The following is a 25,288-nucleotide window of genomic DNA, read 5'->3' on the forward strand; positions in this document are numbered from 1 at the left end:
TGCATCTCATAGAAGTAAGATTGATGCCGTCTCTGTCCCAGTCGTGGGGCTTATTTATCGAGGCACACAACATTTACAATAAAATCTTTTTTTAAGATAAGTGAGTTGGCATGTGCTACAGTACAGACGGTAAAGGATCGTAGATCACTCACAACTGTGAATATTGAAGCTAGGTGAATTACGTTGCAAATTCTATTACTCTGCAAAGGAAACATGACTGTTGTTTCTATGCTAGTGAAATATCACTTAAGAGGCTGGTCTTGAAATGGTGAAAAGTTGGGGAAAAGTTCTTTTTGACCAAATGTATTTTCTCATGTCTAGACATACCCACCCAGCTCTCTGCAAAATATTATTGCTAATTTTTAAATAGAAAAGAAAAATATGAAGTCTTAATTTTCTATTAGCATTCAGTAGGAATACAGTCGAGCCAGGTTCTATCACAACCGGAAATTTCGAATTATTGTTTATATCGAATAGTCCAAACATCTTCTTGAAAATCGCATGTAATAGTATAGGGCGTTGTTTTTTGTATCGAACTCCGATGGCAAAGACACTCGATATAGCGAACTAATATGGCCCCTGGTCGCTCTACTCCCACGGTCGTAGTGCGCGGGTGGCGAGCACATAGCTCGCAATGCGGGCCTGGCAGACCACCAAGCCAGCACACGTGCTCAAAAATATGCAAAAAAAAAAAAAAAGTAAAAAGAAAAGGATAAAGAAAATGAGGAGACTGCCAAAAGCAAGGGAAAGGGCACGCGCGTATGTAGGGAAGGCAGGGAGTGCTCGCTGTTGGAACGGTAGCGTGTGCTCTTTCCCCGAACACCGCTGTCGCTGCACGACTCCTTAGCCCCAAAATAAAATAAGCGAAAAAAAAAATATTTCGTCAAGTTGAGTGGGTTGACAACAACGGTTGAGCAATCACACTTGAACGCCTTATCTTTGTTTACCTTTTTCTTTCCCCGTTATTGCTGTACCCACTTTTTCTTTTCTTGCGTTTTTTTTTTTTTTTGTTGCCTTAATTTAGTGAAGTTTCTTTTTTTTTTTCTTTTTTTGCTTGCTTAACTTTATTCTATGGATCGAAATTTTTTTTATCCAACTCGCTTTTTCATTTTTTTTAAATTTTCGTGTCTTTTTGCAGGCGCTGTGTGGATGTCGTGGTAGACGTAAACAATCGCAAACACCGTTGCTAAATCTGGCGGTGTTTGTGATGTTCACCAGCTAAGCTCTACCGTAATAAGTGGCTCTTAGAGGCTCGATTTGGTTAGGGCCAGTTTATCACGGCCTAAGGTATTAGCAGAGATGCGCGGAAATTTCAACTGGGAGCTTAAGTTAACATATTTTTGTATAATAAGTTATCGATAAATCAAACTATTTTACGATCCCCTTTGAATTCAATATTTCTGGGTTCGGCTGTACGCATACTTCAAGGGCTTTTTTTCTCTTTTCACACTTTTTTCACAAGTACTTTTTCACAAGTCACAAGTACACATGTTTCTGAAGTTTGTCTTCGACAATATGAACATGTTTGTTGCCATTTTAATCGGGAAGAATGGAGCTGTGCGGTGATTCTGTTTTTATAGTCTCCAACTTAAGAGTTCTATCCAATTAATTATTTTCTTAAATAACAAGAAAGCATGTCTTTTACACTAATACAATCGTTTCTTAGTAACATCTAGGGTTGTAAAAGTTACTTCAAAAATGTACCTAAGATACAGTTACAGTTACTCATACGAAAAGGTACCTAGGTATGTAACTAGGTACTCACTTAAAAAGTACCTAGGTACAGGTACAGTTACTTTAACGATACTTTATTTTCCCCGAATTCGTGAATATATATTGGAAGTGAAGCTTTTTATACGAAGGATAAACACAAAAACGAGTTAGATAAAAGTGCTTTATTGGTGTCAATGCGAGAAATCAGGAAAACCGTATTCACATGAGCCGGCGCTGACGTCGAAGTGCCCAGAATACGTCGGCCGCATGAAGAAACGCATGAGTCGAGAGCATATGCACGTAACCTTTGCGACATCAAGCGAAAGGCTTCAAGCGTCCTCGTTTGTTTTTTCTTTCGCTAGTTTGAAGAAAAAGGAGCTTTTTTTTTTCTTTCGGAACTTTCTCAGTTTTGATAACCGCCAAGTTTGAGTCCGATTTATTCAGTGGAAACTGAATTATATACACCGTGTTACATTTTTTTACGGTTGTAATTATAATTCATTTTCAATTATATTTTATATTGTAATTATGGCAGAAGAGAGCCACCACCAGGACAAGATATAATCAACAGAAACTGTGCACATCTTTCAAGTTATCTTTTCTCTTGTATAGTTCTCAGAAGAGCTTCAAACACGCAATGAAGTCGATTTTGGTTTGAGATGAAGGAAGCAGGTCGCTATTTTCCCTAAACGTAGTTCCGAAGCGACTCAATAAATTGGTGTCGCTTGAACTGCATCGCTAATCCACCGTTCGCTCAAATGAACACCGCCATTCGCTAAAGCGTCGTTCGATGAAACATCAGGGCCGGGGCTCCGTTCGCCAAAACGTCGTTCGATCAAGTCAGTGCCTCCCAGGTCGTACCTAACTCAACGTTAATCACGGCACATGGTAGTGTGCTAATACTTCAGGATTTATAGCATCTACCATTTTGATAAAGTGAATAAAAAAATACCTGTAAAAAGTAACTTCACTTAGTTACAAGTTACTGGAAAATGTACCTAAGACACAGATAGATACCGAGAAATGAAAGTACCTAGGTTTGTACCCCGGGTACAACAAAAGTACCTAGATACCGATTTCCAGTTACTTGTACCTAGGTACATTACAACCCAGGTAACATCATCCTTTCAGGTGAGATCTAAAATAGCATCACCGCACAAATTGCACCTTTGTGAATGCAGTTGCATTAAAAATTTTGATAATTTACAAATAATTTTTCTACGACACGTAACAATTGACCTAATCAAATTAGACCGATCTCCCATAACTCGGGTTCTAGTAAAGATATTAAATATCTGATTGCATATTTGGAATAGGTGTGAGATGTTGTATTAGTGGATATTATGATAAAATTACTCTAAAGCCCCGCTTCCCCCCTTAAATTAGTTTCTTGTTGTTTTCTTATGCTTCTGCCTTTCATCTTTTTTTTTCTTACATCTTTCTCAGAAGAAATGTTTCAGATTATTGAATCACCATTTGTGGTATACCTTTCAGGATTTTTAATCATTTCCTACTTAATTGTTCTCTTTGCCTTTCTCAGGATACATCATCATGACTCAGGAATGGTTCCGGGAGTTTGTGTTTGAAGTGATAGTGGACAGGAAGTTTGCATCTCCCGAGGTGCTGGCCGTGAACGAAAAGGAACCCAAAGTGCTACCGGCCTGGGATCCCATGGGTGCTCTTGCACGCTGTTGATTATGCAACAGGATTATGTGAAAAAGAAAAGTAAAAAAGTGCATTTATATTCTTGCTAGCATCTGCAACTTTACAGAGTTTAACTTTTCATGCTTGTCATGTGTAATTTTATGTCAGCATGCCAGTGTGGAATTGAAGTTTGTTCGGAATGCATGATGTCCTCTTCGGTTATCAGCAAATTTTCTCAGTTTTGTCATTAAAGGGTAAATTATGTTTGCACCTGACACGCTTGTTTCCTTGTTCAGAAGTGAACAATCTTCCTCTGCTGGTATGAGGCACAGGTTGGTGTGGCACTGATGTGCCAATTCGGGGATATGTTGAGCTCTAGTGCAGTTTGATTCACAACAAAAGTAGCTTTACAACTTTAGGAGAAAACGATTTTGGGAAGATGAAATATCCAGAAAGACGAGAGAGCAGAGATGTTATGACCACCCATGGGCCTGCATATTCTAGTTAAAATAGGATCCTATCTTGCAGGACTTGTGGAATGAGCTCAAGCATAGATAAAATTAGAAGAGTGCATTGGTAAAACACACATTCTTGGTCTTTAGAACGCTAATGGGTGAACAACGGGCAACTGCAAACGAGACTGAGTGCGGTCTCATGTTTGTAGTTGCCTGTTGTCCACCACCGGTTGGTGTTAAAAGAACCAAGAAGATAAGAGCTCGAGCAGCCGCCGCCTGTCTGAAAAGGGAGCTCGAGGATATCTTCTGGAGCAACAAACTGGGGTGCAGTTTAGATCATGCTATACTCAGTTTCACTTAAAGTGTGAGCATAGAAACTACAAGGGCGAGCTCCGGGCTTTCAGCGTCCCTGCAAAGCATGCACACTCGTGCAGTGCGAGCACTGTTCAGGGCCACATGGTTGCGCTTGTAGCATCTACTGCGTCTGGACTTAAACTGAAACGAAGTATAGCTCGACTCTGCGAAGCCAATGGGAGGTCCCTGATTGGATACCAGGCCCAGGCGGATTTTTTCTGTCATGCACCAGTCGCTTGGCTGTGTTTGGAGAGTTGTGTTTGTCTTTTGTCCCCCCTCCCCAGGTGTTATCGTTAATCTTGCGCAGCTCGCTTGCACCTTTGCATTGCCCGAAGGTCATCCTGGTGATATCCCACACTGCCTGGTGATAGTTAGGGGGAGAAAAATTGGTCTTAAAAGGGCGGGAGAAATCACGTTTTTGTCTTTTAGGCTAGGTGGCGCAAGTTACCGCCCGTTACAAAGGGAATAGCCATTAACACACGGCTCTGCATTAACATATATCCATCCATCCGGTCGAATTTGGTTAAAAGGTCGAAGGTTCGTCGAACCGGTTCGACTCAGTCGAACCCCGAAAGTTCGAGCTAAAAATCCGGTTCGACAAAAGTTCGCGAGACCCCTAGTTTCTTCGAAAACTCCGTCGGCCGCCATTTTCCCATTGAAATTTTCAGAAAATCAGATCGGGCTGAAACCTTGGCATCTGGTTGTGACCAGTGTTGCCAATTTAGCGGTTTTCCCGCTAAACTTAGCGGTTTTTGGTACTGTTTAGCGGGATAAATTATTGTTTTGCGGGCGGCGGGATTTTTAGCCGGTTTTATGTAATCTTGGCGGTTTTTTAGAGGTATAGAAGTTTTATATCAATTTACTGTCGACTGTGCACCTTTCATAAATATAATAATAAGAATAATAAGCCATAGTCGTCTTCGCTGACTCTCAGTATGTTCTGGTTTGTGAGAGTAACGCCTGTGACGTCATCAAAACATTAAGACGTCGAATATTGAAACACGCCTCCCCGTTTTGTGCGCGTACGTTTTAGCAGCATGAATGTTCCAATTTTCCTTTGACGTTTTTGTCACTGTTTCGTGAAAGGGGCGCGGTGAAGTACGCTCGAAAGTTTAGAAAAGACTGGCTATAAGCCCCAAACTTGAAGACTGGCTACTGGAGGTTCCTGGTAACAGCAGACGAGCCAGGTGCCGCTATTTCAAAACGGAACTATCTGCGAAGAATGTGGATTTGGTCATGCACGCTGCAACGAAGAAGCATGTTTCGGCCGCTGCACCTTTCTCCTCTGGTAGCAGACGACTCTTCAAGTTGAACGGGTCTGACTAGTCACGCACCGCTGAAGGGTCCCTTGCCATGTTCGGATCACCTGGGTGAACTGTGGCGTGGCGTGACAGATTTCTAGTCAAAACAAAAGGAAAGCTTTTTTTTTTTTCAAATGGCATTGATATGATCTATACTGTTATTATACCTTTGTCAAGAATTAAAGCAAAACATAGTTCAAAAAGTGTTTTGTGCTGTGTTTTGGATTTAGCGGTTTTTTAGCGGTTTTCGGGGTTCTGACTGCGGGTTTTCAATTTTTGAGTTGGCAACACTGGTTGTGACCTCTAGCTTTACCTTTGGGCTATGGTGCCTGGATCGCGTCTTTGACTGGTGTGTTTAGCGTCCTATCCCGCCCATACATCAAAAGTGGTCCCGATGTGGCAACAAATGACGCGAGTGTCATGCTGTTGCCTGTCGCGATCCTGGCGGTTGGCCGTAGAAATGCTGGCGAAAAGCACGAGCGAACGCGAGTGTCGCTGTCGTCACGGCGTCCCGTTAGGCGTCCCAACTTCCGGCTGCACAAGCTTCCGTGAACTGTCACAGTGGAAAGCGACCTGCAGCAGAACAGGCATCTGCTACAGACACCACAGCTGTTGGGACGCCGCCAGGGTCGCGACCGGCGAAAGCATGACACTTCTATGACGTCATCAGGCGGAAATCGAGGGACCACTTTTTTGGCCACGGTAAACACACCAGTCGGAGACGCGTTCCAGGCACCGTACTTTGGGCGAAGAATGAGCGTTCGGCGACGCCTAGTTTATTTTTGCGGTAAAAAAGACCGTGTAAATTTTCTTTTGTGAGACCCTGTATTTAGCGACCGCGAAGCGTTGGTCTGGCAACTTCCGCGCACCGGCTTTTGTTTGCTTGTTTCGTTTGCGTCTGTCATGGCGTCCTCCATGTGGCCGGCAAAGCGCGGTCCTTATCACTTCAACTGAACAGATACTCGCGAAGTTCTCTCGGTGCCGACGTATCTGGTCCAGGAGTGAAGCTATGCGGGAAGTGACTCGCATCGCAAAGCATGAGCTTCAAACGCGAGCAAGTTCTAATCGATTCGATCGAGTTCAGCGTTGAGGCCACAGGAGACCGCTTCTGGGTTACTCGCCATTCGGTCACCCTACCTTACGAAGACATCTCACCGCGTTTTGAGAGAACTCTTTGTCTCGCACCGGTTGCAACCAACTCGGACGTAAACTCCGCCGAGTCTGGCCCAGAGACGCCACTTGCATGGCCGCTAGTCCGCAACTCTGCCTGGCCGGCGGGAACGCGCTTGGTGGACGAAAGGCTGTTTTGGAGCACCATCATCGAACTCTCGAGATCTCACAACTACAGGAGGCTGTGCTTCCAAGCAGTGCAGAGAAGGTGCCGACGAGAACACTGCCTCGGCGGCCCGTTGCATTTGTCTTTCCGCATGCAGCTAGTGCCTTGGAACGCAGTTATGGATAAATCGTGGTAAGCAGAAAAGCTACTTTTCTTTTTTATAATTGAAACGATTGTTGGGAATTGCGACAACATTGCTTGACTGATTTATTCATCGCTGTTAAGAGTTGTTGCGAGTCTCGACAGAGCCTCTGTTCAGTGTTCGGTTCTTTGACCAGGGACGTAAAACTGGGCTATCTGGTGGCTGAGCAAGTGGAGTTGGAAAACGCGATGGCCTGGCTGTCGACACTCGGTGGCGCCTACTCTGCTCTGGGTGATAACAACGTCAAGTTTGTAAGTAAAACTTCACTGGCGGACCTAATCCGCTGCCGTTTTCTTCCTTCTGTTGCCCTGCAGGCTGTTAGTCATGTAGCCATGTCACATGATCATTAGCGCTAAAGAGAGCCCACGGGACCCGAAACTGGCAGTAGTATCTGATCCGTGCATGCAAGCAATTTCTAGGAAGTGAATGTAATACATATACACACACATAAAGCATTGAAGAACCTCAAGATACAAGGCATCCCATACACTTGCTCCTCTATTAAAGTTGTGCTCCAGTGCCTTTCCGTCCTCAGTACAGATAGAAACAAGGAGGTTATAAGTACTAGGAGGGGCCACGTTGCAATATTGGTGAAGCCTACCGTAGTCATAAAAAGTTTAAACGATGTTGTGACCAACGTGACCGTAGATCTCTCTGGCAATTGGTGTGCGTGACATGTCACGTGTGAGATGGATGGTTGATTGTAGAAGGATTCCTTGCAGGCTTGCGCGCGCTCCGTCTGGTAGGTTTTATCAGATCGAAGGCTAGCTACGGTCACGTGATGTGGTCACATTTGCTTGATAAGTGAGGAGAGTAAGGAGGAAAATGAGCAAGAGGCGAGGCGTCAAGGGAGCATGGCTTGTAGAGGCTACGCAGCTGACGTCATGCTCTCTCCTACCCTTCTATACACCTTGGATAGAAAATATAGGGAAGTGGATACTTTGCCGGCAGTGTCCTCAGATTGGCTGGCTACTGTCAAGGGATGCCCAACTCTGCCAAAACTTTCTAGGCACTTACTATGGCATTTCAGAAGAAAGGGTTGTGTGTGTTCACATCTTTAGCAAATACTTTACTAAAGGAATAATGGACATGTCCCGAGAATACATAGAAAAATATGACAACAAAGATCCGAGGTAATGCGTAACGGTGGCAGCATTAAAGGGCAACTCCTCTCAATTCCGAAAAATTTAGGCTTACATGTGATTCAAATTCACAAAGCACTACTAAACAACTCCACGTCTTCGGATTCGCGAAATGTGGAATTTTATTTGTGTAATACTAATTTAAACATCCGCTGATACCGAAACCGAAACTTTGGTTGCGTCAGGCAACATTGTCTCGGGTTGTCAGAGTCATGGCCACGTCACGTTGAACCACGTGGTCTTGTGACGTTCGGGAGCGAGCGAGAAACAGGACACGCGACGCGCGGGCAGGTTGGGGTAGGTCGCTTCGCATGGCGTGGACGGTAATGGCCCGGGGGAGAGGGGGAAGGGGAGAAGACGAAAGAGGAGAAGGGGAGCAGAGAAACAGATCGATAAGTGCGCAGGGCAGTGCAAACTAGCGCATCCGCGTTACGGTGAGCACGTGAACGCCCGGTCAGCCAACACCGGGAGGAGAAACTCGTGACGTCATCGTTCAATTTCGCTCTGAGAAGTAAAAACAAACAAAACGTGAGAATGACTTAGTCATGTCTCTGACGTAGTGTCTCAATGTCGACTGCTCCAACTCCGTGGCATTGACTGCGCTGATGATTGTGCCTCGCGCCGCACGCTAGAGTTGGCAGATTTCGGCGACTTTGCTCGCTTAAAGCTTTGCTGGCCAGTTTATTAAATATATAAACGGAATTAGATCGTAATATTTGACATGGGGTCTTCCTATATGATACTGAAGAGGGTTACATAGTTTTCTAAATATCAAAAATCAAGCGGAGTTGCCCTTTAAGTATAAACCACATGTATGCGATTTGACGAGCGACGAGACAAGCAATGGCAACCTGCTTCGCTGTCACTGAGGCAAACCGCATGAAAGCGACGGGAACAAGCAACCAAGGCAATGAGCAACGTTTTCTAGAATTTCAGAAACCGAGCAACACTAAGAAATCTCCGTCACTGTCGCCTTCGCTCATCTCATCGCTTGCTAAATCGCTTACATGCGGTTCAGCCTTTACCGTCTTCACATCCATAACTCCGTCAACCGCACCGCATTCTGAGGCGTTGCCTTCACATGCTCTGGCAGCAAGAGGAGGCGGGTAGGGGGAGAGGCATCGGCGAATAAGCCACTTCACCAGGGTTGTTCTGTGGCGCTGCCGTCGTTCCGTCTAATGCAAATGAGGAGAGTGTCCTGTGTTCTCTTAGCAAAGTATTTGTCTTTCGTCAATGGCGAACGTTGCTATACCTTTGATTGGATTGCCACAGAAACTCTGCCGCCTTGTCTGCTTTATAGTGCAGAAGGAGGACGGTGTGGGGCTTAGGTTATGTTGCCCCAGTGTTGAACATCACAGGCTTTAGGAATCCTCCAATTTGCTTTCACTACTGAAGCCACCGTCTCCCGTTTCTCCGCCCGCTTAGATTTTACGGCACACCTGTGAGGGTCACATGCGCCGCAGGGCCCGTAGATTTGGTTCCTCTTTCAGAGGCATTTCAGAAGGAATACGAACCTTCTAAAAAATCGCCGAATGAGTGCATGCTACGGGACTTGCGGAGTCTAAACTGTAAGTAGGTGCCCAAAGCAGCCGGCATTTTTTTTTTCCAGGTCTGTTACCAGCAGATTACGGCAGTCGTCATGTGATTGTATAGCCAGCCAATAGGGGAGAACTGCCGGCAGTATTTTTCCTGGGTTGTTGTGCCGGCTGCCTGCAAAATATCCACTTCCTATATTTATAGGTTGTCATGCATCTGTTGTAAATACAAACAGCAGCAACAAAAAACATATATTTTTATAAATTTCAGTAAAGTTTAGGCTTTTTTGTTTTTCCATCATTTTTAGCTAGTTCTTCCATCTCCAGGTGTCCATCGGTAGTGTTTATTTTGCAGAAAGTGGTTGCAATTCGTAAATTGTCAAGCGGCAGGGTGTGCAGCCCTTCTGCTGAACAAATTTTCACAATGTTAACTGTATTTTATGTCGCTGGTGTGGTCCTCTCAATGTTGCATTGAGGAGAACAAGGACACGGCAATATGATCTTTTTGGTTTTGGAAGTGTTAAGAAAAACAAAGACACTAAAATTTGAACAAAAAGTAAGGGCGCAAACGAGCTGGTGTACATTGCACGTGGTTGAAAAAACCCAGAGACTGCATTGCACGCGGTTGAAAAATCCCAGAGACTGCGGGTAAACGACACAACACTAAAAAGTAGAGACTTTTTAGTGTTGTGTCGTTTACCCGCAGTCTCGGGGTTTTTTCAACCATGTACACTAAAATTTGTTGATCAATATCCTAGTTTAAGCAAACTAGCAATTGAGAAATACCTCTGCTCAGAAAAATTTAACTTCTGTTTTGGTGTTCATTTGGGAACTTGCTGTAGCAGTGGTTTGTCCTTTCACAAGCTGGTTTCACTTTATATTTTTTTTTTTTTTTTTTTATTTCTGAAATTTTAGTTTGTTTTTTGTGAATTGTGTTGCAGGCGGAAGCCGCCAGTCAGGTGTCGGTGCAGCAGCTGAAGCTGGCACTGAGAATAGGAGATCCAGCAACCCTGTGCCGTTGCCGTATCTACATTGCCATGAGCCTGCTGCAGAGGGGCTACTTCCGCTCCTGTCGAAGGCTCCTGAGGTGGCTGCTTTGTCTCGTTTGTCCTGCCTCCATAGTTGGGGCCCGTTCGAAGTGTGATCTAGAATGTGGATCGGTTCTGCATCGTTAAGCTTGAAAGAGTGAGACAGTTGAAGGGAAATAGGCAGTTCATTGGACCTCCAATCAAAAACATGGTGAATAATGTGTGCGAGAAGGTGCCCTATTTAAGAGGTACGCTTTCCAGTCGGTCTCAGTTAGGCCTGTTCTCAGTTAGTCGTTTGCCTGTGAGCCTCTGCCATAGAGAACTAGCTGTAACAGACCCTAGTGCGTTTGTGCACCACAGCTCGGGGCTCGTAGCAACAGAGCTCGCGCCATAGAACTCGGGGATCCTAGGCTCGCTCACCATCCCTGTCCATTTCGGTATGGATGAGCATTGTACCGGTTTGGGGTCGTCTTATCACTACTGTTGGAGGTATGTTAGCCCCTTAACCGTTTTTAGCCTTCAAAATCAAGCTCCCAGCCACAATCAAAATAGGAGGCAAATATTAAAAAAAAAAAAAAATAAACAGTGCTGCCATCTTTTGGCAGAGCCTCAAACTAAGCAGTGAGCGAGCCTGGTTCGTCCAAAATAATAGACCATTTGCAGTATTCCCGAGCGCCCCGGCCCGCTCTCAAGGAATCATGGGAACGGTGTTCCTTCAGCTCCCTAGTGATAGCTAATTTTCGATCAGCTTCATGGTTACAGAGTTTTCGAGCATAATTCGTGGTCACCCTGAACAAGCACCTGATATACCCCAAGGACCTGCCATATGACTTTTAAAATTGCTCGTCAACGTCAGCATTTTTGATACTGCGCATGCGATCCACCTTTCAACCTGGCTGAGCTGCAGAAATCTCTTACAATATTATCATTCTCGTGGTTGTTGTTTGAGCAGGAATTGCTTAAAAAGCCGATAATGCACAACAACAAAAACCAGGATTTAGCTCAGAGTCTGCGGGGCTGTTTATAGCATTTTTAGCGTTTCTAACTTAATATCAGCATGATAATAATGTAAGAGATTTTTGCAGCCTATCCAGGTTGAAGGGTGGACAGCACAGTATCAAAAACGCTGACATTGAGAAGAAATGTTAAAAGTGATATGACAGGTCATCAGGTGCTTGTTCAGGGTAACTCCGAATTACACTCAAAACCTGTATAACCAAGAATAGAGTTAAAATTACCGATCACTAAGGGGCTGAAGGAACACCGTTTCCATGATTCTTTTAGCACGGGCCGGGGCACTTGGGGTTATAGCAAATGGTCTATTGACTGCAAGAACGGGGGAAGCAGGCAAGCTATACTTGTCCTGCATGGTTTGGGGACATCTCTATGTTAACGAGGTAGGCTCGTCCAAATTGGTTAAAGGGACACTGACAGGGTATTTATGTTCGCCGAGGTTTTTAGTTGTACGTGACATATGAGAGCCCAACTACCCAGAGCAGAATTTGCGGCTCGAAATTCAGTTTCTTTCTGCCCGAAAACCGCCGATCGTGATCTGACCAGTTTGAGTCGTGCTCACTCTCTTTTCCGTGGTCACGGGCCGTTTTCTAAAGGTTAGTCACGACCACCAAATTTAATCAAAGTCGTGGGTACACAGCCAATATAAAAATAGAAAAGAAAATATGAAACCCATTTTTTGCGGTTTCCAAAAAACTGCATATATGTTGATTGAAAAAAAAAAAAAAAAAAAAAAGGTTGCACAGACAATTGGAAGCATTCTGTGCATTTACTGGATAATTCTCAACATGGCGTCGTTTCGCGTATCGTGTGACTAGCGGATGGCAGAGGACGACGGGCGTGGGATCTCTACTTCAGAACTGTCGTTCACAGTACCGGCAAATTCTGTCTTCCTTCGAAAGAGAAATTTTGAACCGATCAAAAGAATTGACATTCATCCCGTATGACATGCCTGACCAGCAAGCCGATTGCACGAAATCGCTGAGCCGTCGTCCCTTCTCATGGTTGAAGACATTGCTCACTCAAACGTCAAGCACAAAGTGCGTGCTTCAAGTTGAACACGCTCGCGTACGGTTTCTTTACTAGGTGTAAATGTGGCCAATGCGTGGTGCTGTCCGACTTCAAGCCGGGAGTGCATGTAGTGGAGGGAAATCGGCAGCAAACGTTCCGACATACAGTCTACCGGCTGCGAACAAAAGAGTTCCTTCGGTAGCTCAGTGGAAAGGTGTCCACTTCACACACAGCGGGCACGGGTTCAATCCCTAGTGTGGGCGTACCTTTTTTTTTTTTGTCAGACATTTTTTTTTTGCAGTTATCGCTGAAAAAAACAATTGTTGTGGACGATACGTCGCTGGAACTAAATGATATGGGATTCCATTTTTGACACTTGCGAACTCAATGTAGTCACTTTCCACAAAATGAAAGGAGCATATAAATCGGGTAGCGTCCGCTTTCCGAGGCTCCAGTAACTGTTCTACAGGAATTGCAGCCAGCCATTGATCCCGACCCATTGATCTTTCGGAAACTTGTGCACTCTGCCCCACAATGCCACTTTCAGATACAGGACATGTGAGGCAGCTTTTCACGCAACATCTTGGGAGTATTCTTTTCGGAGCCGATCACAGGAATTCACCACGGGCACTCACTACTAATTGCCAACACTTAAATGTACAAAACAACTCATCTTGAAGTACAGAACAGCGAGCAGAACAAACATAACTGCAAAGGAGTTTCACGGCAAACGGATCCCATAACGCATTTCGTCTGCTGCGTGCAAAAGAAAAAAAAATTCACACGGTTGGGTGTAGCCACGTGACTTCCGCCACTCTCTCTCTCTTCTCCACTTCTCCGTGCGGTGCTAGGGTTTCGGTTGCGAGCAGTTCCGTTTTTTTTTTTGGCTTTATTAAAAAAATATGCGACTCTGTAGCAAAATATTAATTGGGTAATATTCCGACACCATAATAAATGGCTTGGCAAAAATTAAAAAAAAAAAAAAAAAGTTTGGGGAGGGGGATGTTGGTGTCCCTTTAAGGGGTTAAAGGTTCAGGTTAGCAGTTGTATCGTTCTGGCTGGATCGGTCCTCCACAGTGTTGGACCATTGTTGCCACGCCTCGAATGCAGACAGACCTTTGGCTTTATAAGCACTCGCACCATCCATATTGTTTTTGCTTGCCAGCTGTCTTCTCACAGTTGTGGATTGTTTCTCAAGGGAGTGGAACATTCTTTCCTCCTAAAGAATTTATTTAGCCAAGACAATTTTCAGTAGAAGTCTTGTCATGCTTTAGTTCATGGGACACATCTATTGAATTCGAACAGTACTGTAAGCCTTGTGCGCGATCTGTTTTGTGACAGTCTCCTGTTGTGAGAAAATGCACCAAGGAATGTCTCCTAGAATGGAAGTCATGTTGAGTGCCTAGTCGTGGAGCGTTTTATAAAGTAATAGTGTTTCCGTTCTGGCTTATCGTGAGGACTGCTGGTTTTTTTTTTTTTTCGACATTTGACAGGCCGTCCCAGTGTGGACCTTTGTGTTTGCCAACAGTGAAAACTTGCAAAAGTCGAGGAATTTGGCCACAATCTTGCAGGAGTCAGAAAAATATTTGCATCAATGTTGCTTTATTGCAGGTGCCTCTAAACGTCTTGGCTAAGGTGCCAAATTGGGAACCTGTCACAGTCTCAAGGACTAGAAAGTAGTTGAGCAATATAAATGAGAAAATACTAAATTAATGAACCTAAATAAGGATTTCAATACAAAAGATCTGAACTAAAGCAAAAAATTAAAAACGAAATGTAAGGTGGATGAATACATACTTTATTTTAAATGTAATATCTTGCTAATTATGACGTCACAAAAAATTGTAGCTCAGAGAGCTTACCAGGCATAAATCAAAGTGCGCATTAACTTTAGCATAACCACACAGGGCAGAAGACTTGTGAGAATGGTAGATCTGCTGATACAGTTTGAAAGAGTTATGACACAAGAAAGTGAAAAGTTAGGCAAGTTGGTTCATAGTCAAATATATAAAAGCTCCAAAACCGACAGGGACAAAGAAGAGTGGAAACAACACAAGGCACACTCGCAGTTGAAGTTTATTTAAGAATTTAATATAGGCCGTTGCAGAACGCTTACTCGTCACAACAATCAACGAAATGTCTTGATAAAATCAAACTCCCTGGGAGGACAAGGGAGGGCTCACTGACGCATTGATTTCCTTTTGCATTATCTCAAATGCTTCATGAACTTCTCGGCACACTTTTGCTTTATATTTCACTAGAATCTTACAACGGCCTATATTATATGTTTTTATAAACTTCACTTGGGCAAGTGCACCTTGTGTTGTTTCCTCTCTTCTTTGTTCCTGTTCTTTGATCTGAATTTTCTGGGTCGCCAAGAGAAGAGAAGGGCACTTTCCTGCCCTTTCCACTCCTCATTTTGCACACTCTTTCCTCACCACCTGTTTCTGCTCCTCTCTTTCTTGCCCCTTCCACTCGCGCTTCCTCACACCACCTGCTTCTTCTCCTCCCGTTACTGCGTGCTAAATTTGTAACACTGGTTGGCATTTTTTTTTTTTCAAAATAGTTTAGCGGTTATGGACTGACTGACCTACACATTTCATTCTTAAGCGGCCTCTGAGGTTGGTTGGCCCTATACACCTTTCCAAAAAACGCTCCTAGGCCGACGCCATGTTACTGATGCTGATGCGGCTGGTGCGACTCTCGCGCCCTCTATCAGCTAGAAATTTTCTGCCACTCTCTGGGACTGAAGACCCGCTCAGCGCGGTCGTCTACCTACGTTTTTGCGGTTTTTCATTCTACGTTTTCTCGCCCCTCTTGAAAGTTTCCATTTAAATTTTTTTATGCGTGCTGCGTACCCTTTTTGTATTATCTTCCATTGTGAGAAATAAGGCTGGTAAGTGCCTGCCATTCAAGCTTTTCTGCTCGACATTCATGGGAAATGAAGGAGGTGAAGGACGTCGAACAACCCTCGACGCGATTTTGCGAACTTTGTTTTCCCCACTCCCAGAGGTAATCTGCGTAGAATCCTCAGTCATTTCCAAAAATAGTTGTCCGGGTTGGGGTGAGAAACGAGTCCGTCACGTTTGTTTCTTTGCCTTGGTGCGGTTGTGAAAAAAGGAAGCTCTCCCGAAACGTGCCCCAAAACGAAGTCATCTCGGATTCCGTCCGATCGTCAAGATGTGACTGTCGTCGACTGTGACTGTGTTATTTGAGATCTTTCTCAAATAAATTCTTTTCGGATAACGCTGCATCGTGTGGTACGTACGATATATTGTTTGAATGTTAACACTTCCTCAACTGTATGTCTGTGTCCTGTCCATCAGTAAACACATTATTTGTGAGCGTGAAAAATGCATGACTTTAGACCCTCTTCTGTTGCAATTTATTTTTGACAGCAAAGCGTTTTGTCGTTCAACATGCGGCAAATCCTGCGGCGCCGTCTAAACTTATCGTAAGGAAAAAAAACAAATAACTAGGAGTATACATTATAGTCGCATTCGTTCTGTCGCGTGCGTACCCAACAAAAATTTTTTTTTTTTTTTTGCTTTTTTTGTTTTTTTAAATGTGGTACATTGCTTTCGCAGTGTCCTCGGGAAAATACATGTACCATGAAACACAAAATATAGCGGAAAAAGACGAGAATTTAACCGCCAGCAGCGTTTGAAACTGCGCCTACGCAGGCCGCGCCTGTTGAAATCACAGTCCACTCGGTTAGGGTTAGGAGGGACGCCGTTGAGAGTCTAGCCTCAAACTCGGTGACTGGGCTCGAAAACGGTTTGTTGCCCCTGAGGTCGAGTGTTTTTTGGAAAGGTGTATAAAGCTACTGCTTTAATAAGTAAACAATAAATTGTACTACTGAATGCTTCTATGCAAATCTTGGTCCCTACGAGCTAATGAGAAATTGGTCTTTTACGTCACACTATTTTTATTTATGGTTTTAGGCCTTTTTTTTTCTCGAAAAGTAGTTGGGATACTTTGCTAGGATAGCAAGCTCTGGGAGCTTAAAACATAATTTTGTGAAATCGTGCGGGCGCTGCATGAAAAGTTTACGTCACACCCTATTTGATGTCGAAACATTTTAAAGCGAGAGCTCTATGTGGGAACCTCGCAAGGGCCTTGCTGGCGCCTTAGCAAGGCCCTAAGAGCTTCCATTGGCTCAACGTCATTGCGCCTGCTGCCAGTGATGTTGCACCATGTAGATTGAGGGGTGAGGCACCAAATCTTTCCTCTCCCCTCCCCCCTCCGCTGCATTGGATCGGGGGCTACCTAGTGAGATAGGAACCGGGTGTTAGTGCTATTTGCATTGCATGTGACAAAATGTCTAATCCAAGCCACTCTTTTTTTGCTTTTGTTTTGGCTACAGGGAGCAGCACCAGTTTGCCGTGTCAGCCGAGGGACAGCGGGAGCCCAGACTGGCCAAGATGTGCCAGTCTGTGTGGGACCGCATGCGCTACCTGAGGTTGCTCAGGCGCAAGTCTCCACGAGCACGGAGCTGTTTAGTCTAGGGACCAGGGAAGGCTCCCTCCTCCAGGAAGGAGAGCACATAAATTATTTTTCTCTGTTCTTGTGTCTTTGTGATTCTACTTCTACGCTAGCTGCCTCAATGAATCCGAGGCAAGACACTCGCATACGGATTTCTAGATGCTAGGTTCAAACTTCAGCCAATGTGCTAGCAATCTGACGGAAGCATGTTGTGGAGAAGGTGCCATGTAATCGAGGTCTTGGTTGCATGTCAAAAGATCACAGAGTGGCCAAAATTAATTCTCGGTTCTTTGCTGAGGCAGGTCAGATGCCCTTCGTTCGTTTGGGACGTAAAACCCCCAAATTTGACGTCGCGAAAATGGAGTTTTAAAATAGAAAGTTGGAATTGACAATACTCGCTTTAGCATTTATGCCGTAGCTTAATGTAACCAGTCTTGGGTAGTATAGCGATATTTGTATTGTGATACCGTAACTTTTTACTTTTTCTTGTAACTTAACTGTAACTCGATACATCTTTTTGCAGTAACTGTAACATCAACTTAAATACTTTTTTGAAAAACTAACTAAAAGTATCTGCAAAGATACAGATACTTTTTGAGAAAAAGAAGTGACCCTATCTTGTGAAAACTACAGCGGGTTCGACCGCAGAAGCTGGGCCCCAGATTAGACACGACAAAATAAAATAACTCGAAACTTTTCTAACTTTTTTTTATCAGAGCAAAGGGGGACAGCGTTTTTCTACTTTTGTTTCTCCTTTTTCATCAGGTGGAAAAGCTAATTTAACATTTGCTTTATTTCAATATTTTTGTGCGGGGCTCTCTCGCCCTGTCTTCACCTTTCCGGTCTCATCGAACACCATCGTACCCCCGTCTCTCCATCCAAGCGACAGAGCCACCTCGCGCAAACACGCGACGTGTAGACACCTAACAGTTGACTGTTTGACGCCAAACGAGAGCCTCTGTCGCCGGTTCTGCCGCAGTCATGGCAATAGCTTTCTTTGCGAAAGTGCGTTTCCGCAAGGGAAGACACTGTCTGACCGGGGCCACAGACGATGTTTCTATTGGTCGACTTGCCTTTTCCGAGGGGCTGTGAGCCCTTGATCTACAATCCAGTTTTTTGTTGTGCATTGCACAGAAGAAATTAAGAGAAGCGTAACGCATTTCGAGAAGACTTTGTGTTGTTTTTGTTCACTTTTTTCTTTACCTTGTTGGTAGGAACGGTGTTTTCCACTTTATTCAGTTACAAATTGTTTTAGCCTTCTGCTCCCCTCCCTATTATAATGGACTCGTCTGCTCATTGGTATCCCCTTTCCTGTCAGCTGAGAAAGGGGAATAGGAGAGTTCTTAAAAGAAAGGGACAGATAGTGAATGTCGCAAGAAAGATGGAAATATTTAGATTGTAATTAACCATTATCACTGAAACGAGAGGCTGTCATGGGTGACGAACAGCAGATCAGCAGGTGTTGCTGTGGCCCGGCTATGAACTGCACTTTGACCTTCTCAAATATGGTGGCGATAACTTCAGTGCTTGCTGCAAACACTGCAAAAGAGTATACGCAGCAGAGAGGTCCTCTTCCTCTAACCTTCACAAGCACCTCGAAATGAGTTTCGACTTTTATTTCTGGTCACCACCGCTAGGCATGGAGACGGAACAATGGAAGGCTGAAGCCTCAAGAGCGCTCTGCAGTCTCAACGACTTTTTCGCCATTAGGAAAGCTTTTTACGCCTTAATACTGAACTGCCGCCCAGCACATCCGTTAGCACCTCTTTAGTGAGGAAAAGCATGTCATGAAAAGGGGAAAGCTGAGTTATAACTTTGCAAAGTATTTGCGGTGGCGTTACATGGACTAACTAACTTATTATTTAGTACAGCCTGTATCGAAGCACCAAATGCCTCGATTCAACAAAGCCCAGCGACAGTATTAATATATAGCTCAAAAAGTGAAATGAAAGTTTTCTGAGAGTTCTAAATAAATATACACTGTAGTCATTGTGCTGTCATCAATGCCTCCATAGTTAAATAATAGTAAAAAGAAAGTATCTTGAAAGTTAATATGATGCAGTAACTAACTTAAATACATTTTTTTTTACAAACTATCTGTAACTGTGACTAATTACTTTTTAAAGGTAACTTATCAAGACTGAATGTAACCCACATACTACAAAACAAAATTATGTATCTTTGCTGGTGGAGATTTAACACATGACAGATAATTGTGAAAAGTATTCAAACATCACTGCAGAAAAAATCAGCTCCGAGTATTCACTCTGTTGCAGCTGCGGCAAAGCTTTGAGATGGCAGACCCTTGGAGTACAAATTATTTATCTGACAAAGTGAGCATTATCCTGTTGTCTCTTAAATGTAGTGGACAGTTCAAATGGAGCCTGTGCATGCACCAACTCTTGGACAATAAGTTCTGCAATTAGTCATGATGCACTCGGTCATTTTTTGCAACAATATTAACAAACGTATAAGGATTGTGGTGTGCAAGTCGCCTGCTTCTTGCGCAGGAGTTGCGGTGACGTCAGAACAACCCCGAGCTCTGATTGGCTTTGATTGGAAGAATAATGGGTGGACCTCACTGCTAGATGCTTGAGGTATACCCACTATTTTTTTCAATCACCCAATAAGAGCTTGGCGTTCTGACATCAACGGAACCCCTGTGCAAGAAAGACGAACGTTTGCTCTGCAAAGGGTGTGAGAATACTCATACATAAAGTTAATATTAGATCACCCTGTCAATGGCAGTGCATAAAACCAGATCAGCTGTATTATCGCTGTTAAAGCTTAAAATACACTGCTGTTTCATTAAATAAACTACAGTTTGTTGCACGGATGAATATGGCAGTCGATTTCAAGAGCCGAAGGGCTCGAGGCTCGACGGATCCATATAATCTAATCAATCCCAAGGAGCCCACCAAACAATCATAGTCGTTATCATAACCCAGAACTAGAAAAGCATGGCAAAAAGATTACGAATACGCAGAATGTCTCTGGAGACGTGATGTGTGTGTGTGTGTCAATAATAATAACAATAATAATAATAAAAAGATCTGCAACACCGGTTGTTGTGAGACTGTTTTCTTAGAAATAAGGGTCCTTCCCTTATGTATATTTTACCCCTACCAGCACGCTCTTTATGCCAAGTACTGTTTTCTTTGTTTCTAGTTCTTTTTTTTTTTTTGGAAAAAATAGACACGACGACGATACAACATTAATTTAGTCTGCACCCCAAAGCAATGTAAGTAAGCCTGTATGAGCCATAGAGTTATTGTAGGGTTTCTACTTGCGCACTTTATGGAGAAAACGAAACTTAATAATTTTAGAAACATAAGCAAAGGAAAAAAATGAACAACCTAGATGAAAAGAAATTATAAAACAAATTAACGAGCAAAAAAATGTAAAAAAATCGGAGCTGTATTTACGGTTTGAAACCGAAACGAATTCGTAGTTGGCGCCCGCGGCCCGACGGTGTCAACAGAATCAAGTCAAATCTATCCAATCCAAAGCTGGGATCCGCTGTTTTGTTGCTTTCGCGCGTGAAGTGGTTTTAACGTAAGGAAGATTTAATGGTGAATTCCACTCGTAGATCTGGAGCGCCTTCCAAAATCCGCGAGGGAGGCAAAATTCCGCTCCGTGGGACCCGCTCCGAATCGACGAGGGGAAGATAAACTTGCATTTTTGGAGCGACCTCTCCCCACACCCCTTCTCCCTCCGCCGTAGAAAATGGCCGCTGCTCGAACTTGACCAGTCCCCCCAACGCCTCAGCCGGCTGATCTTTCCAACGACCAGTGACGACTGTCACTGCTTAGCTGCAGAAGTAACACGCGACACAGGCCGGGCGAAATTATACGTACCACGGCGCCCATGTCACAAATAACGAAGTCCGCGTTCGGCACCGTCACATACCTTTCGGCCCGCCGCCTCGAAGCGGCGGGGCACGGACAGCGATTGGCAGCGGTGGAGTTCAGATTTGTAGTACGACTTTAATAAACTCAGAGGTAACAAACCATCACTTGCGCGGTCATTGCCTAACCACTTCTTGTTTTATTTCACGAGAAAACGCCGACGGAATGCAGTGCAAAAAGGTAAACAATCACTGGCTGCATAATGAATAGGCCTAACCTTGCGTCTTCCTCCGGCTTTTCTGTCGTTCTTTTTCTCGTTCTTCCTCTCGCATTCACAGATGTCAGCGCTTACGATTTGCCACGCTCCACATTCCCGGCTTTTTATCCCTGATCTACGCGAAGTAGAAGCGTTCGAGCCGTCACAATCCACAGTAAACAACCGACGCACCCGCACAGTTCTACAGTTCCAACTCCACGACCCAACCGGCCCGCCGATCTCTCCAACCTCGCCGCGCATGCGCACCGCCGATTTAGACGGAAATCACGTGGGCCGCTCTGTCAACTTCCGGAGAGATCTGTGAAACCCCGCAGTGCAAGTTCGGCGGAGTTTGGGGCGCTCCGTGGAGCGGGCGCTGCCAGAGATCTACGAGCGGAAGATGACCAACTTGAGCCAGATCTGCGAGCGGAATATGCGCGCTCCAAATGGAGCGCTTTTGGAGCGCTCGAGATCTGCGAGCGGAATTCACCATAAGTCGATCGTTTCTTTTAGACGTTTGCTCATTTCTTCAGCAGAAGCGCGCAACGTTAAGAATGGTACAAATAATCGTGAAAACGTGAGTTCCGTGGACGAGCTCTTCGAGCGGAGCGCACTTCGTTTGTTGACTACAACGATTTTCATGCAGGCCCGCGTCGACGAAGGCCGGCGGCAAATCCCAAATACCAGAATTCCGGATCGTTGAGTTGCAAGGGGATCTGGTGACACATGACAGCAGCTTCCTCGGAAAGTACATCGGAGATCTCCACTACACTAAAGCGGTAAGTTGAATTGATTTGCTAAAGTGGTCATTCGGTGAAACATTGGGCGTTCGCTAAAACGTCATTCGATCAAGTGAGTGCCTCCCGCGAAAACGTACGCACGAGGTCTTTATTTTACAGGGTGTTCGATTTTAATTCGATCGAACCTCAGTCTAGAGAGAAAGAAAAAAACAGAACAGTTGTGAAAAGTACCCTAGTGCGGTTTGTGTGGGCTAATCTCTTCACGATAAGGCGAATAATTATCTAAAATGCATTAATGACGTTTTTAATTACTGAAAATAAACTTATGGTTGAAATGAGAAGCCTCTTAGAGAACCAATATATTCGTGAATTTTAGAAAAACCCGAAGCGCGTGGAAAGTATGGTAGTGCGCTAAACTTCCCACTCGTTCGATGAAACGTGGGAGTTCGCTAAAACGTCATTCGATCAAGTGAGTGCCTCCCCGTGCAAACAGGCGCGAGGCTGGTGGTGTGAGAAGGCGGGCCGGTAGGCTTCCAAGGCAGTGAAAGTCCATTCGAGACCATTATGCATCCATTTCAAATAATAATGATACGTAATAATAATTAATCGACCCTGAAGGGTTTGCAACACCACAGAAGCACAGTACTTACAGGCAAGCAAATTGTTGTGTGTATGTTTATACAGCCAGAAGTTAGTCTGCCTCAGTGGGCGTCTCAGCTGTAGATGAGCGGTTTAGCCAGTGCAGTAGAACTGCTAGCCTGGGGTCTTTAACGTGCACCACGCAGTAGTGATACACGACTGCACGCCGATACGATGATCATCTAGATCGAAACGGGCAGGGGTGGGGATTGAGATTAGGATCCCTGGGTTCTGCAGCGCAAACTTTCGCTCCACGTGCTCCGAGTTGGTGTGCGCTAACCCACTCGGCCCCCGATCCCCCCAGTACTTACAGGGAAATGCTTGCACTTTCAGGGTGTGCCGGTGCTGCTGGTTGGCCACCATGTCCTGTACGGCAAAGAGCAAAAGGCTGAGAAGCCGTTCTTGGTGATGAGAAAGGTGATGCAGGAGTCTGCAAGCAATGGCACGTCGAAGCACACTGCCAGGGAATACCATGTTGAGGGAGTTGTGACTAAGAAGTTGGTGTTCCGTGCAAGGCCAAAGCCCATCGTGAGCAACCCGCTGGCAAAAGTCTGAGAGGGGAGGAACACTGGCAGCCATTCCAAGGATACAAACTTTGAATACAGCTTGCATGTCGGGATGTGCCATGGAAGTTGAATGATTGGCAACTGAGCTCTGTGTGTGGCAAGGAACAACCACCGTTGCGTTTGTTACTAGCCAGGCAAGGCAAAAAGAATGCTGTGTGGTGCCCTGAGTTTTGATTGCTTGTATGTATAAATTACTGAGAAAAAGCAATCAAGTTATGCTACCAAGTTACTCATCGATCAAAGTACCCATCGGGGGTCAGAGGTTACCCAATTCTAGAAATGTTAGTTACCGTGAAAACTAACTTTTTATTGCCTGTAAAGACAAGAAAATGCAGATGCTACTTTATTTACTACACACATGGCTTCCTGTTTATTTGAGATGATCTCTTTTAACATTTGAGCAGTACTCTCGCCAAACAATATTTTTATGGAACACATTATTTCAAACAAAAACCTATCCTATTTCCTTCAGCTAAAAAAATATATATATATACATATACCATAATATCTTGAGAGATATTATGGTACAGATACAACCGAAACATAAGCCACACATATTTTTGGCATGATTTGCTATTTTTTCAAAAACATCGAACGAGAGCCCACTTCTACTATAGTCAGATACCACCTAAGAAAGACAGTGTGAGGGGGAAAAGGTTGCGCACAAGAAAAGTCGTTGTGGAAAGGAGGTGGCCCTTCTCCACTTCAGCTTTCCTAGTTTCTGCTCTTTTCCCCTTGCACTGCCTTTCTTAGGTTGTATCTGACCATAATTGCAGGGCCCTGGCCAATATTGACCTTGGCAGGAATGGTATTACTTGGCTATGGTGGGAGATAAGCAAACATTTCTGACTGGGAACTACAGTCAAATTTGGTTCATCGCTCTCTCACTGTGATCACAAGTTTCGCGGGTTACAAGATTTAAAACTAGCACTTTTCAACTTTTTTTTTTTTATCGCACACTGAAAGTTAACATACTCCTTATTTTTACCTGATTCACTTTCGATTTTAGGTGGGCTATCTCTTGGGATATTATGGTACACGGAACATTGTACACTTAGTAGAAAAGAAAAATGAGATGAAAGCTTATTCCCTTCAGTTTCTACTCATGCAACAGGTGTTGCCACCCTTCAGGTTCGAGCTCTACCAAAGGCTCGAAATTTGAGTCTTCGGTACATAAATTTCGGTTTGAGCCTTTGGTACAGAAATTTCAGTTTGGAATGATTGACCTCTTTATTATCTCCAGTACCACCAACCAACTAGCCTAATTAACCAGTTTAATCTAGTAGACATAACTAAACCTGAGACAGCGGAAGAAGGAAAAAGAGGACGACACACACGTCTCGAGATGTCAAGACATTGTGTGTGTCGTCCTCTTTTTTCTGTCCTCCTTTTTCCTTCTTCCGGTGTCTCGGCATTAGTTACGTCTGCAATTCACCAGCTTGCCTGTACTTCTTCTCTTCTCTCAGTTTAATCCAAGCAGTACCTTGTTAATGTCTTCAGTCTGGAGGTTTGACTGTATGAACTGTGGTATTTAGCACAATCTGTCTCCCATATCTGTATCATCCCATTGCAGCCTGATGCAGTTTAAGAACAAAAGGCTCCCTATAGTCGGTGACAGGTCAAGAACGAAGTGGAAGCTCCTGCCCTTTCCACTTGAGCGGAGCGAACGGTGGAGAGGAGGTTGCCTCCCCTCCAGCATTTACACTACTAAAGTGGAAAGAGGTGGGACGAGCTTCCACTTTGTTCTTGACCTGTCACCGACTATAGATTCAGTGCAGTAGAACATTGACCCAGTTTCTGTTCTGAACCTGGCTCATGTCTAGACCAAAAAAACTTGTACTTAACCACTGCAAGTGCTGTGCCCACTCAAAGCATTTCTACTGGGCTTCTTGCCTTCATGAACTGGGCCAATAGTTTTCGTGCACAGGTATATCTGTCTTGGACAACATCACAAAATAGTTGGAAGGGCGTAAAAGAGCAGTGCAAGTGTGATTAGGACATGAAGCATTAACATTTTCGTGAAGTTAAAAAAAAAAAAAATCCCTCAATGATGACAAGAGATTCACAAATTATAGAAGG

The 25,288-nt window shown here is 44.3% G+C and overlaps 2 protein-coding genes across 2 annotated transcripts in view; both read left to right on the forward strand.

The window, feature by feature from the left end:
* Positions 1-3,632, forward strand: part of LOC8023100 (bleomycin hydrolase) — a 32,382-nt gene extending 28,750 nt beyond the window's left edge. The window contains exon 11 of the mRNA XM_029992825.4: positions 3,254-3,632. Within this exon, the coding sequence (XP_029848685.2) occupies positions 3,254-3,408 (155 nt within the window). The 3' untranslated portion in view covers positions 3,409-3,632. The remainder of the gene's footprint in view (positions 1-3,253) is intronic.
* A 2,592-nt stretch (positions 3,633-6,224) lies between these two features.
* Positions 6,225-23,564, forward strand: LOC8023099. The gene is made up of 5 exons (XM_029992826.3): positions 6,225-6,935; positions 7,082-7,196; positions 10,564-10,709; positions 21,911-22,043; positions 22,977-23,564. Exons 1-5 carry the CDS (start codon positions 6,505-6,507, stop codon positions 23,196-23,198), a joined length of 1,047 nt encoding a protein of 348 aa, XP_029848686.2. The 5' UTR covers positions 6,225-6,504; the 3' UTR covers positions 23,199-23,564.
* Positions 23,565-25,288: the final 1,724 nt, after the last annotated feature.

The sequence above is a fragment of the Ixodes scapularis genome, unplaced genomic scaffold (genome assembly GCF_016920785.2).
Source record: "Ixodes scapularis isolate PalLabHiFi unplaced genomic scaffold, ASM1692078v2 PGA_scaffold1__304_contigs__length_218370807, whole genome shotgun sequence".
Lineage (NCBI taxonomy): Eukaryota > Metazoa > Arthropoda > Arachnida > Ixodida > Ixodidae > Ixodes > Ixodes scapularis.

Bases quoted from the DNA above. Each gene is read 5' to 3' on its own strand.
- LOC8023099 (XM_029992826.3), top strand. From the start codon at position 6,505: ATGAGCTTCAAACGCGAGCAAGTTCTAATCGATTCGATCGAGTTCAGC. The intron at 7,197-10,563 runs GTAAGTAAAACT...ATTGTGTTGCAG, and splicing joins GTGATAACAACGTCAAGTTT to GCGGAAGCCGCCAGTCAGGT. The intron at 10,710-21,910 runs GTGGCTGCTTTG...ATTTTCATGCAG, and splicing joins TCCTGTCGAAGGCTCCTGAG to GCCCGCGTCGACGAAGGCCG.